We start from the raw sequence: 14,702 nt of genomic DNA, 5'->3' as shown, positions 1-14,702 counted from the left end.
TAAATATTTAAAATAGGCACTGTCCTTATAAATAAACTGCATAGGTGCAATCTAAACAACTACATTCTTGAGTAAAAAAGCCTAAAAAGAACACTTTGTTGCCCAAAAGCAGCAATATTTGTCAAACTATAGAGTGTCCTCTGCTTGTCGCCAGTGTTGCCAGATTGGAAATGTCAAAGTATCGAACCTCAAAATTGTCGTATTTGGTGGAAAATTATTGTACGCAAGTCAAATGGAGATTAAACAGCTATTATCTAGACAAATAGCGTTTGAATACAATACGTAAAAAAATAAAACAAAATATCCTCAGTGGAAAGTTACAAAGTCCACCTTCCACTCGCTGTCATTGGATACCTGTGTGTTGCCAAATATTTAGGGATTCATTTTGCGGTACAAATTGGAATGAAATTCTGTTTAAATGCCATAAAACTTTTTTCCATTACTGAACATATATCGAACAGAAGCCGAAATTATCGTACACATACGATAAATATCGTACGTCTGGCAATGCTGCTTGTCGCTGTATGTGGGCGGAGTAATATACAAGGGTGAAGAGTTATGAGGCTGAACAAGTGCTATTATTTGCAGCATATTGCACGGCTATCAGCCAATCCGATTCAAGAACCAGACAGAACTGCTGTATATATATATATATATATATATATATATATATATATATATATATATATATATATATATATATATATATATATATATATATATATGTATATATATATATATATATATATATATATATATATATATACACTGTATATATATATATATATATATATATATATATATATATATATATATATATATATATATATATATATATATATATATATATATATACTTTTTTTGGGAGGGGGGTAAAATATTGAGGTTAAAATAAAAGGTTAAAATATTGAAATATTGTAGTAAAGTTTCTATTCATTTTGTATCATTTAAAATGTCTTTTATATCACTGTAACTCTTGCCTAAATAAAACAAAAATTATTAATTAATTGATTAAAAATAAAATCTAATAAAATAATAAATAAATAAATAAATAAATGATAAGAAAACTAAAAACATTTATTCATTTATTTATCTATTTATTTATTTATTTATTTTGGTGTTCCTGGTCACTATAAGAGCAGCATGAACATTCTTTGAAACCTCTTCTTTTGTTTAAAAAAAATAACTCCAAAACTCCAACACACATTCAGAGAAGCACTAAAAAGCCCAGATCTTATATTTGCCCTTCCATTAAACTTGTATAACAGTCTATGTTGTGTTTCTGTCACATTCACAGCTGTCACGCTTTTTTCCTTCGCCTTGCTAAAGTGAGTCACAGCAATACTTGAATGTGCTACATGAAAAACAAAAGCAAAGTGGCCTATCAAATAATCATACAGGCATGCTGCAAAAGCACAATAAGTGTGCGGGCGTATTACTGTAAGAAAGCATGAGAAGGCGGCGGCCAAGAGGAGATTTACACGTGTGGGAGAGAATCTAAAAATGATAGCACTGAGACCAGATCCAGATGATTGGTCTCCATAGTAACAACAGCAGAGGCAAGCATCGTGATGTGTTTGTGATGAATCCACACACACACACACACAAACACACAGACACACACACAGACACACACACACACACACACACACACACACACACACGCACGCACGCACGCACGCACGCACGCACGCACGCACGCACGCACGCACGCATGAAACTGTACATTTAGATATAACTTTTAAATATATTTTGAAAATATCTGAATCATAAAACTCATGTAAAAGATTATGTCTGTGATGTGTGTGTGCATGTGTGGATTTACAGCTTTTGAAAGAATATTGTATAAGACACCACTTTAAGAGGTCATTTCTCTCGGTTTCTCCATGAATTAATAATTGTTTTGTTCCATAAAGGTCTGATAACATTTATTCTAAATGTATAAATTATTAATCATATTTTTAATAATATTATTTGAATCATTCAGACACATACACATGCATGCACATATATTTTATAAATTAATATATTCATTTAAAATGTGAATTTTATAATAATATTTGAAGGTCATCATCTTTTGTAAGTTGTTTGGACAGAACTGTGTGTAGGTATAGTGTGTCCACAGTCATATTGGAGTGATAGAAACAAAATAACAAAATAAGTCTCTTTTTTTCATTTCCTGACGTTAAATTAGGGTTCAAATCCCTCCAATTTTGAGGTTAACCACAACGTTACATAGGAGTTTGGTTTTCCCCACCCACCAAGTTGATTGACAGCCACGTATTAACATGTCTCCGTAGCACCGCGTCTAATCATATCAACAAGACAGGATGTGCGCAAACCAAGCGGGATTAAAAGATCTGTTCAGCTCTCTGTGATCATCAATCATTTTCTAATGTGATCAAGAATGAGTTTTACAAGTTTAAAATGTTATTTATAACAGTGCATGTGTGTAATAAATACAGCAAAGTCACTGTAATTCATCACCACAGCTGTGTGTCAGTACAATTATAAAATAAGACAATTCAATCCCAGTTAATGGACTTAAATGAGGTTTATTTTGTACATTAACATAACGGATATCAATAGAGCAGTGGATATTAACGTGTATCTTGTCACATTTGCCGTGCAAAAACAATGCAAAGCTTAACGTGTGTGTGTGAGCACTTTATAACAACATTGTGTTTGACTCATCGTTGCAGAGAGGCTTGAATTAACTCCACGACGAATGCATTGAATAACTGTTGGGAAAGTTCCTCTGTAGTAAGGAAGATCTGCTTCATTTTCATCTTTCACTGTGCTGTTTACCTACGTGAAGGTTACATGCATCAGAGAAATACTGAGAGATATCTGTGGCTCCAGCCTGATCTCATGAGGAAACGTAAATATTTTACGTTTTGTCAGTGTAGTGGCTACAGTCATATGAAAATGTAAGATTTTAAAAAGGAAGCGTGGCACCCAACCCCACCCCTAACCCCAACCGTCATTGTGTGATGAGCAAATCGTACTAAATTGTACGAATTCATACAAATTAGCCACTAAATCAAAAAGTTACGAATTGCCGTGAGATTGCATGGGTGACTCTGACACACATATGGGAACGTTGGGTGGGGAGAACTAGCTCATTTGCATTAACGACACAGGCAACAATAACAGCTACAATGCCCTAACAGCTCGGATTCCTCAGCTTTAAAAAGGTATAATAAATAATCTGATGTGTATTTTGAGTTGAAACTTTACAAACAGTATAGAAACACTTGAAGGGGGGGGGGGGGGGGCAAAATAGGTGCCCTTTAAAAATATATTCATCAATAGCACATATTGTCACTTAGAGCTTTTTTCATGAAAATGATAACTGGCCAAAATAACAAATGTTTTTATTAGTTTTGAATTTAAATTGGAGTGTTTATGTTCATTTCTTACATCATCTGAAGCAAAAACACTGGTATTGTGTTGTCGAAAAATTAACATCAACATGTATGAAAACATGCCACTTTAATGAATCATTTTGTCTCAATGGCTTTAAATGACAACATTTTTATTTTAGATTTTGAAGAGATGACATCAGTAGATAACAGTTAAACATTTCTTTTGATCAAAAAAACAAAACATTTTAGACGTGTATTTTCATTTAGACAACACAATATCAATGTAACTCCAAAAGCATTTGGAAAATAGCATAAAAAGAAGTCTAAAAATTTGTAAGAAAATATTAATTTTACATGTATTTAAGTATGTTTATTGAAAGATTTTTTTTTTCACTGGAAAAATCTAATCTTTATGTGCTTCTTTAAGTCTATGTGAAATCTAAATTTATAGTGTTTACTTCATTGGCACACATTGTGGCACACATTGTTATTCTTTAGGTGCAGAATTAATCCATGCAAGTTAATCCACTGGTAAAAAGTTTGTTTAGGTAATCAATTGAAATCTAATCATTTGCTTCTCTGCTTGGAGGGGCGGTCCTTCTCTTCAGCCAAATATTCTTAAACACCCCCCTCTTACTGTTAGTTTGCTATGAGAGAGTTATGCTCAAAAAGAAAGCCCCACCCCCTACTCAATATTCAACTTCAGTTAGAAGTGCATTAGCATGCTGAAAAAAAGTCTCAGCAACTTCCAGTTTATGTGGATGTAAGAATTGAAATATTGCAAATATTCTGATATCTTTGACAATTCAAAACATGAGCTGAAAACAGAGACTGGTGACTTCACAACCCACCAGGGAGGAATGCGGGAAAAAACAGTTCCTGCTGCATTTGCATCTGACTATGCTGAGACTCAGTTTCATCCCCCCAACTCACGCATATGGTCATTTCAATGTTTGAATGTTTTAGATTAACCAAACTGACTTTAACTATCATGTTTGATATCATTTGAAATGTCTCAGTGCGATTGGTACAATGGTCTCATTCTCTCAGAAATAGACATAATCAGAACAATAAATATATAACTTCAGGCATCTTTTGAACCACTGTGAGGGGTGTGACTTTTACACTAAGTGTGAATGCCTTCTTTGTTATTCACACCCCCTTCCTTGAGGGAATTCTTGGATTACTTAAGGCAAGGTTTGAGAAAAACTCAGGGCGATTCTGCCTAACCAGATCAGCCCATAACATGGCTAGCTCCATGTTATGTATATTTCAAAGTCAGGAATGCATCTTTTTCATCTTGGAGTTATCTTTGATAATTTGATGTTTTGTATTGATCGTTTATGAATTGACTGATTGAATTGGCATAATACATTTACCTGACTAATAAATTGTTATGTTTTGAATGATTCAGACAGAGTTCGTGTTATTATCACTGATAAATGTTGTTGTCCATAGCACTACAAGCCACTGTACAGGTTAGTAACGGACTAAAACATGTTAGACGGAGCAGCGTGGCACGCTATTCAATGTTGTTAGAGATCCGACTAACAAATTGGCATTATTTCATGTATACTTGGACTGTAAAAGGCCAACTATTTAGAACAACAAAATATTGTTGAAACTACTTTAAATGTGGATATTTAGGCCTTCATCTACAATAGTATAATCCTGCGCGATTATTATTAAAATACTTTGTCTTGATTAAGTAGATAACAGATCCATGGGGACCACATAAAAATCTCCTAAATTGAGTAAGTAGTGTTCTGCCTTTTTAGGAGAGTGGTTAATCGCCTCTGTTTAATGACCAAGACTGACAAGCTTGTATTAAGAGATTGTATACCCGGCCGGTGCAAGACTCGAGATGCTATCGGAATCTGAGTAAATGAGAATAAGGTATAATAACAAATCAAAAGAATATTCAATCATAATCTAAATTAATGTGAACGGAAACAAAATAACCTTCTCAATGTTTTATAATTGGAGTCAGATAAAACGAGGATAAACATATTAATATTCTAAACCATCTCATACTAAAATTGGAGTCAGATATGAGTTAAGTTTAATATAAATCAACATTGTGCACTGGAAAGACCGAACATGCAGTGAACCTTCATCCACCATTGGATACCGTCATTGGACCAACTGGGTGGACCCTACAGTGGACTTTAAATGAGTCGTCTTTCTCTGCATCAACAACATTGACTGCATTGATCTGAACTTCCAGGTCAAGAAATAGCCTCAGATGCTTCTATGTGAGCCCATTTAGAGTTCATTAAAGTTGACAAAGTGGTGAGATTTAAGGTTTTGTTGGGGATAAGTGCATTCAGGAGGTTGGTATCCCAAAATAATCGATAGCCCGCTTATTACATGGCTACTTGCCACATACATAAAAATTAGACAAAACATTGTTCTGAAGCGTAATGGTTTATTAATTCCTTAATTAAAGTAAGTAAGTAAAGGTTTATTTATATAGCACCTTTCCCAGACATTGAGTCACAAAGTGCTTTACAATAAGAGAAAACAAGTAAAAGAACACAGGACAATAAATAAGGCATGTTAAAACATATTAAAACTAATTAAAAATCCAAATATCTCAATTAAATCATTAAATCAGAATTCATTCAAATCATAATTAAATGCAAAACTTTCAAAGAAAAAAAGGCAAAGCTGTCAGAAACAAAAACAGCTGATGGCGTATACACTAATCTGCGCATTGTTCAGACACAAGATGGCACCAAATAGTCAAAAACACAAAGCTGTCAGAAACGAAACAGCTGATGGAGTATACACTAACCTGCGCTGTATTCAGACACAACATGGTGGCAAACAGTCAAAAACCCAAAGCTGACGGAACCAAACTGGCTGGCGAAAGCACATACAAACCTACATATTATTAATTTACGGTCAAAAACAGCAGTGTGCCAGACAAGCAAATACATATGAATGTGAATTTAAGTATTTGGAAGCAAACAGACAGTCAAGGTAATTCAAAGTTCCCGTATGAGCTTATATTATTTAGCGGTTGTTATCTCGGGATAATGACATACCATGCAATGTCCCGACTAACCAATCAGAATCGAGTATTCTAGAAAGCAGTGTAATAAGACCAGGATAACTCACCTCCACAAATAGGAAACATGGTATAATGGAGCTGCTGCTCTTCACAGCAGGTTTCTCTTCTGCTGCCATTGTAGATCCTCCTCCTTTCTGCTCTGATCCTCCTCTCATGCTCCCACTTTATTCTTCACACATAAAAAAGACAAAAACGACAGGTCAGCTGCTAGAAAACTTCATTACAATACCTTACTAGTCTTACGCATTAGATCTTTATTTACAGACAACATTATCAGGAATGTTTAGAGTAGAAATCAATTGCTGAGATATTATAAGACTCATATTTACTCATATATTTACTCATTAATATCAAAGACTATAGAGTACATAAGATGTGTCACTCGTACAGTTTTGCATGGTGAAAAGTGTACCAGTCAATATGGTGAATGAAGCTTCGCCTACTAGTACAGGAGCCAATCATCGATCGCTTTCTTTGGGGAAGAAGCTTGGACCTCTTTACAACGTTTTTGTGGAAAAAACGCACTGGAATCTTAGCAAATACTTGCTTCACAGACATAAGAAATATATCCAAACAAAGCTTCAAATCTGCACTTTTAAATAAACCAACTACACTTGAAATGACGTGAGGAACAGTCCATCCTGTCAAACGCACATCATATGACAGCAGCGACTACTGAAACACCCACAAACTTGTAAACAAAGAGTCGCTTTTGTTTCAGGAGGAGATTCGCCCTCAAGACCAAGTTGTGAATTACTTCAGAAGACTTGTACGATCTGACAGTATTATACAGAAGATAATAATATGTAGAACGGCCATAATAGAGGTCGGTGTCGGGATCTTGTTTTTTTCAAATGTGCATTACCACGGGCAACCTAAAAGAAATTATGATTTAGTTTGATTCGATCATTTAGAAATGAAACTTATGCAATGGTTGAAGTTTAGTTTTATTGATGGTTGCAAGTTTAGAATTTGATGTTTCCCCATTCAAACAGATTGCCCGAGCATTACATTTCAAAGATGGTTAACAAGTGAAATTACTTGCCTTAAAGGGACTCCAAAAAGCTCATTAAATGAATAATTCACTAAAAAATGACAATTCTGTCATTACTTACTCAAACATTACTAGTTCAAAACCTATTTGTGTCTCTTTCTTCTGTTGAACACAAAAAAACTATATTTTGCATTATCCTTCAAAATATATATTTGTTGGGGTTCAACAGAAGAACGAAACTAACTTAACAGAGAGTAAATGAGGAAGATTTAGTGTTTGAATGAACTAAAGCTTTAATAATTTAGGCTATAATTATATATATATATATATATATATATATATATATATATATATATATATATATATATATATATATATATATATATATATATATATATATATATATATATATATATATATAATCTATAACCACACACATACAGTACATATTTTATTGTTCAGAATATATCATTTTTACATTAACCTGTTGTGTTGAATGATATTTTTACATTATCTAACATTAAACATTATAGCAGACATAATTTGCATTTAATAAGCTTCCTCTGGATTTACTAGATTTATTAGGTATGAGTAAAAGTTTACTTTTGTCATTGTTATTCTAGAAGTATCTGATAAGATTCTTTCAGAAAAAGACAAATAGTCAAAATAACATTTTTCTGATTAAAAACAACTATGATTGATTTGAAACGCATAATTAAAATGAATTTTAAAATGTGAGAAAACATGACAATTTTTATTGCTATTTTATGCCAACTAAAAAAGCTCTATATGACCATGTTTTATATGACACTAGGAGGAATCTGGAGTTTGAGAAACAAAATTTTATATATTATAAAATAATTTATTATATTATATACACTAACAGTCAAAAGTTTAAGGTCAGTAGGATTTTGAAATATTTTAAAATAAGCTTCTCCTGCTCCCCAAAGCTGCATTTATTTAATCAAAAATACAGTACAAATTGTAAAATTGTGAAATGTTACTGCACTATGACATAACTGTTCCAAAGTAGTTTCTAATTTAATTTAATAATTTATTTCAGTAATTTTAAAGATGAATTTTCAGCTTCATTCCTCCAGTCTTCAGTCACATGATCCTTCAGAAATCATGCTAATATTATTAATAAAATAATAATATTTATTATTCTTATTCTTATTTTTATTATCATTATTATTATTAATATTATCATTATTATTATTATTATTATTATTATTATTATTAATGATATTATTATAAATATAAAATATATTAATTATTAATATTGTTGTTGTTGTTATTATTATTAATATTATTATTAATGATATTATTATAAATATAAAATATATTAATTATTATTATTATTATTATTATTAGTAGTAGTAGTAGTAGTAGTAGTAGTAGTAGTATTGTTATTATTATTATTATTATTAATGGTAATAGTAATAAAAGCAATAATGGCTGGAGTAATCGAAACTAAAAATGCAATAAATATTTAACAATTTAAAAACGTTTTTACATGTAATAAATGCTGCATTGCTGAACAGAATAATTTCTTTAAAAAAAAAAACTGACCCCAAACCTCAATCTGTAGTGTACATTATATATTTAAGACATATTCATGTACATAAACAGCTATAATAGCAATTTATTATTAGAACTAATAATAACAGTTATATTATAACCAATAACTATTTGTTTTCATAGCTGTACATAGGAATATGAGAAACAAAATAAGACATTTAGAAAAGACTTTCTTCTCATGAGGAAAGTTACATTTTTTCTTGGTGATACAACATAAATCACAGTAATCATAATTCGTTTAGTACAAATTAGCAGCAAAGGGGGAGATAATTATTTAGAAAATAATAAAATATGTTTTTAGCAGGAACACACACACACACACAAACACACACACACACTTCATTCATTCATGCATTTTCCTTTGGCTTGGTCCCTATATTCATCAGGGTTCGCCACAGCGCAATGAACCGACAACTTATCCAGCATAGCACAGCTAATGCCCTTCCAGTTGCAACCCAGTACTGGGAAACACCCATACACACATTCACACACACACTCATACCTGCGGCCAATTTAGTTTATTCAGTTGACCTATAGCGCATGTATTTAGACTGTGGGAGAAACAGGAGCACCCGGAGGAAACCCACACCAATACGGGGAGAACAGGCAAGCTTCACACAGAAATACCAACTGGCCCAACCAGGACTTGAAGCAGCGACCTTCTTGCTGTGAGGTGACAGTGCTAACCATTAAGCCACCATGGCGCCCTACACACACTTCAGTGGCTTATTTACTTAAAATCAAGGTCACAGCATGAATTGTTAGAGGCTGACCTCCATTCATTTACATGTATTGCTTTCATGATTATTCATTTGCTGCATGTCTTGTTTTTGTGTAACCTGAATTTAAAATATGACTTTATTATGATTGAGTTACATGCCCGAACCTCACTTCAAATACTGGCAAACCATGTTTTCTACAGTACAAGCCTTAATTGGATCCTCTAATTGGATCAGATGTCATATTAAGTGATGATTACATTACAGAGAGCTTAAAACCGACAAGATTACCTATTATGGTTGAAACAAATGGCACAACCATTGGAAGGAATCTAATTAGCTTCCACAAAGCCATAGTTTGTAGGATTAACCTACGAACAGGTGGTCTAAAGCAACTCTCTAGGACTGGACTTTCATTCGTGTGTAAACCACAGAGCAGCATTTTGTCAGCAGGTCTGTTGGACATCGCAGTGTAAACCTCTGAGTTCAGGACAGAGACATGAATATCACATGAAGCCCGGCTCTAAAGCTCTACAACAGAAAGCTTCCAGTACATGTCTCTGCTTTTAGTGTGCCTTACTCTCACAGCGGTCAACATTTTACATCTGTCAGTGTGCGAGTCCTCAGACAATGTGAAAAAAAAAAGATGAAGAAAAAACAGCAGGCCACAGCATTTAAAAGAATGTTTCCTCGTTGCTAGGCAACAGTGGAATTAAAAGCGATTCTGTCATTCCGAGGGAAAACGTCAGCTGAACAGAGAAGCACACTCTAAAGTGAGGCTACTTTACATGTGTGGAAATCAGGTGTAAAGTAACTAATTACAAATACTCAAATTACTGTAATTGAGTGTTTTTTCTCAGGAATTGTAATTTAGTAAGTAGTTTTATAAATGTGTACTTTTACTTTCCTTTGAGTACATTTTTAGTGCAGTAATCAGTACTTTTACTCCACGACTTTTTTTCAACCTTCAGTAACTACTTTATTTTTTCTTGTCTATGGGGACTAGAAAAACTTGACCAGGCTGGTTATATATAAAAAGAGCAGAGCTGCGGTAAAATAATGAATAAGAAGACTGTGGTCAAGTAAATAAATAAATTAATTTACAAAGTGTGACTGCTGAGAGCAACAGATTCTGGAGCTAGGGACACCGGCCCTCGCGGCCAAAAAACGAACCGGCCTACCGGGGATTCTCCCGGTCCTCCCGATTAGCCAATCCGTGCCTGCCAGTGTGGACCCGGATCATTTTCATTCTAAAACGCCATTTTAAAACTGAAACGTGTCAGTGTAAACAGGGCCTAAGACTACAGATTTCAGCTTTTGTGATTTCTAAGACAATCAAATAATAGCTAAAATCAACAAACCCGGTAGAATGTTTGTGAACAGAGTGCTACTTTAGCCATTATCTCTGCTCTGTCTTTCATAAGCTGCTTTAATGCAGTCGCATTTATATTAACACGTGCTTTGATAATTATGGTAATTTTTTAAGCTTCAAAAACATGCAGGTAAAAAGTGTGTGGAAGCTCATATGGTGTCCTTCCTCATTTGCAGACAGTCTTAAAAGGCACTGCCTACACACCGGCCATGGACCCATTAGAGACGGTCTGGTGCATCTTACACACCGAAATAGCAAGACTGGTGTCAAAACTGTAAGCTAGAATTTTACAGCAGTATCAGTGTGGATAAATCCTAAAGTCACCAGGAGCACATCAGTGACATTCCTGTCAGCTGAGAACAGCAAACTGAAGCTATAATTCACACAGGCTAGACAAAACTAGACAGTGGAAAGTTGGAAACATTTTTTTTTGCTGGTCTGATGAATCTGTTGTAGGATTTAGATGGCAGAATCAGATTTTTAACTGCAAAAAATAATCATCTAAATATAAGAAATAAGTGAATAATTTAATAAGATACAGACTAGTAACAAGTCAAATGGTCTGCAAGTGCAGTAAGATAATTATACTTGGTAAGATTTATTGAAATAAGAAAACAATCCTTGACTTTAGTAAAGAAAACACTAGATAGAAATATTATAACACTTATTTCAATCACTCTAATTCTCTTAAAACTAGCTCGTTAATAGCTTTTAAATGAGCTTTTCTTACTTTGTGTTAAAAGGTCCTAAACTAAACAGGAAAATTACTCTTTATTTAAGAGCTGATAGTCTTAATAAGCACCTAAAATGCAAAAAGCACTTTTATCAGGTTGGTTGTGTGGGGGGAATGCGGGTGTTGAATGACGGAGGGGTGTCGTTGACAAAAGTGAAGAGGGTTGGGGAGTCGCGGAAGATAGTGAAAGTGAACAGCGGACGGGCGAGGAGGGAGGTTGAGGAGGGGGATCGGTAAAATGAGGTGCCAGATCAGATTTCAGAGGTGCCGGATCCAATGTGTTCCGGCACAAATTAAGCCCTGACTGTATAAATTAAGGATCACACATCCATGCATATTGTCCACAATGTCTTATTTAATCAATTAAGACTAGATGTAAAATTATTACTTGTAACTTCTTAAAATATACTGAAGCTTATCGCAACATAACATAGCCAAATGGATTTTGTCTTTAAGGGTGCTTTCACATCTGTAGTTCGCTTCATTTGGTCCGGACCAAGGGCAATAAATTATACATTGTTGCATTTTCTGCTGTCTTTGGGTCGTTTTCACACCACACTGCTGGCTTTATTCCAAACCAGTTGAAAAGAACCAAAATAAAGTCATCTGACAAAATCCACATCTCTCATTGGCCAGATGTTGTTGAACATAGTTCCTAAACTGCTTATTGATTGGTCAGAATTCAGGTGCAGAAAAATGCCAATGAACTCCCGCAAGTAAACAAAACCAGCAGACACAAAATGTCGCTTTTTACTTTGGAGGGACGACTGCGCTGACTGACTGTATGCCTGCTTTAGACAAACTAATCGACAATGAAGCGCAGCTGCTGCTGGAAAACAATGTTTTAATGAATCGCTTGTCACTTCAGGTGGAGGCGTGAATTAATTTAGCTAAACTGCGACATGGTCATCTTGTGGATATATTACCAACGATCCATCAGGAAATGTTTCCCTCTCTCTCTCTCTCTCTCTCTCTCTCTCTCTCTCTCTCTCTCTGTCTCTCTGTTGGTAAAGCGCTGTCAACAAATTTTTTTCCTCCATATCCCATAATGCACAGGGCATCGGCCTACGGCAGCTGGATTAGTCCAAAAGGTGCAGTACTTTTTGCGGTTGGGTCTGTTTTGGTTCGGATCATATTCTCACCACAAACGAACCGCTCCAGGGTTCATTTGAAAGCATAACGAAACCACCACTTCAAGCAGGTCTTGGTATGCTTTTTTTGGTCCGCTTTTGGTGCGCACTTGAGTCCGATTGCTGCATTCACATCTGCCCGAACGAACCGCACCAAGAGGGAAAATTAACTCTAGTGCAATTCAACCAAAATAAATAAGGCAGGTGTGAAAGCACCCTAACAAGTGTAAGTGTGATTAAGTTTCTTTTTTTTTAATTGGAAAGCTTAAATAAAGTTGCCACAGCTATAATCAGAATAAGTGTGATAATTAAGCCGTTTTAATAGGCAAACTCAAACTTAAAACAAGTTTTTACAGCTAAAATAAAGACTTAAAAATACAAGGCTGGTCTTCAATCATGTCTCTAATTGTAATCAAGCTAAATTTGTAGGTAATTTGCCCCATAAACTTCCATTTATACGCACACGAATGCGGCAGACCAGAAACGCAAGCTTGTGCGACAAGTTTTGCAGTTCTCTGCATTAAAAAGTTCAAGCTTGGTGAACTCTGACCTGTGAAATTGCATAACATTGTTGTGTGAGACAAATCGATGATCAAAACATGACCTCTCTGAACAGAAATTTCAAATATGGGTCAATCGCTCACTTTTTTAAATGTCTAGTCATCTTGTTTGATCCTTCCCCTTTTCACAGCGTCTTACAACATAATTTCGCAGGTATAAATCCTAGTGTGACCACAGCATCGGAAAAAAAAATAGTAATCATGAAACAGTCATAGTAATCTTACAGAATCTGAATGTGCATTCTAGTATTATATTCTTAATACAAGTCCAATAAGAGTTTTACTGGCTTGAAAAAGGATTGTAACTCTTGACTGGATAGGAGTTTTTTTGCAATGTGCACACTATAAAAACATGGATCCATCTTGCCTTGTATCAACGGTTCAGCAATAACATATCTGAGATTTGTAGCTGACTGTGTCCATGCTTTTAGGACCACGATGAATGTGCTTTCTAAAAGATAATGCACCATGTAACAAAGCTCAAATCTTCTCAAACTGGTTTCCTGAACATGACAGTGAGTTCACTATCCTCAAATATACTCTAACAGCATATCTTTTGGATGTGGAACAGCAGATTCACATTATGGACATGCGGCTGATGAATATGCAGTAACGCTGTCATGCCAAGCTACATAGCAAGGTGTATATAAAAGAGAGTGGTAAGTGTAAATGCATGTACAGATTGCCTTTAGCATTAAATGCAGAAAAAAAATTGCAAAGTTTAAAACAAGCAAAGACTATTTAAATGTCCTTGCCATTTACATACTGCAATGATAGATTTAGTAGATCATGCCTATAAAGGATTACATTTTAATGACAATTAAGTTTAAAGGGTCCATTAAGTTTTACAAAATTCTATGTTTATACCAATGTACATGTTAAATTTAGATTATATTTCATCAAAAATAATAATTAAAAAAATTGTTGTGCATTTTTTTATTCGATGTTTGACAATCTCAACTGAAACATGAAGAGAGGACAGGATATAGAGTTACTCCCCTCCCTTTAAAAAATAGCTATGCCAGTGAAAGTGGTTAAGCTCAGGCACATCAAAAGAAATGCGTCATAAAGGGGGCGGGGAATGTCAGATACTAGAGAGCATTTGATTGGTCAAAGTATGCGACCATGTGGAAAAAAATCGTTGATTCGTTTAGGCAAAAGTAACAAAC

General features: G+C 34.4%; 2 protein-coding genes across 2 annotated transcripts in view; one reads left to right on the top strand and one right to left on the bottom strand.

The window, feature by feature from the left end:
• plppr2a (phospholipid phosphatase related 2a) overlaps positions 1-12,816 on the bottom strand; it is a gene marked incomplete at its 5' end in the record, with an annotated part of 62,932 nt that extends 50,116 nt beyond the window's left edge. The window contains 2 exon segments of the mRNA NM_200456.1: positions 6,492-6,613; positions 12,770-12,816. Coding sequence (NP_956750.1) covers positions 6,492-6,599 — 108 coding nt within the window.
• Positions 1-14,702, top strand: part of LOC147845543 (uncharacterized) — a 261,502-nt gene that overhangs the window by 199,862 nt on the left and 46,938 nt on the right. The gene's annotated exons all lie outside the window — the stretch shown is intronic.

Source organism: Danio rerio, chromosome 3, assembly GCF_052040795.2.
Source record: "Danio rerio strain M-AB ecotype USA chromosome 3, GRCz13ab, whole genome shotgun sequence".
NCBI classification, from domain to species: domain Eukaryota; kingdom Metazoa; phylum Chordata; class Actinopteri; order Cypriniformes; family Danionidae; genus Danio; species Danio rerio.
The sequence above is the reverse complement of the archived record's forward strand: the minus strand, read 5'-3'. Positions and strand labels throughout refer to the sequence as shown.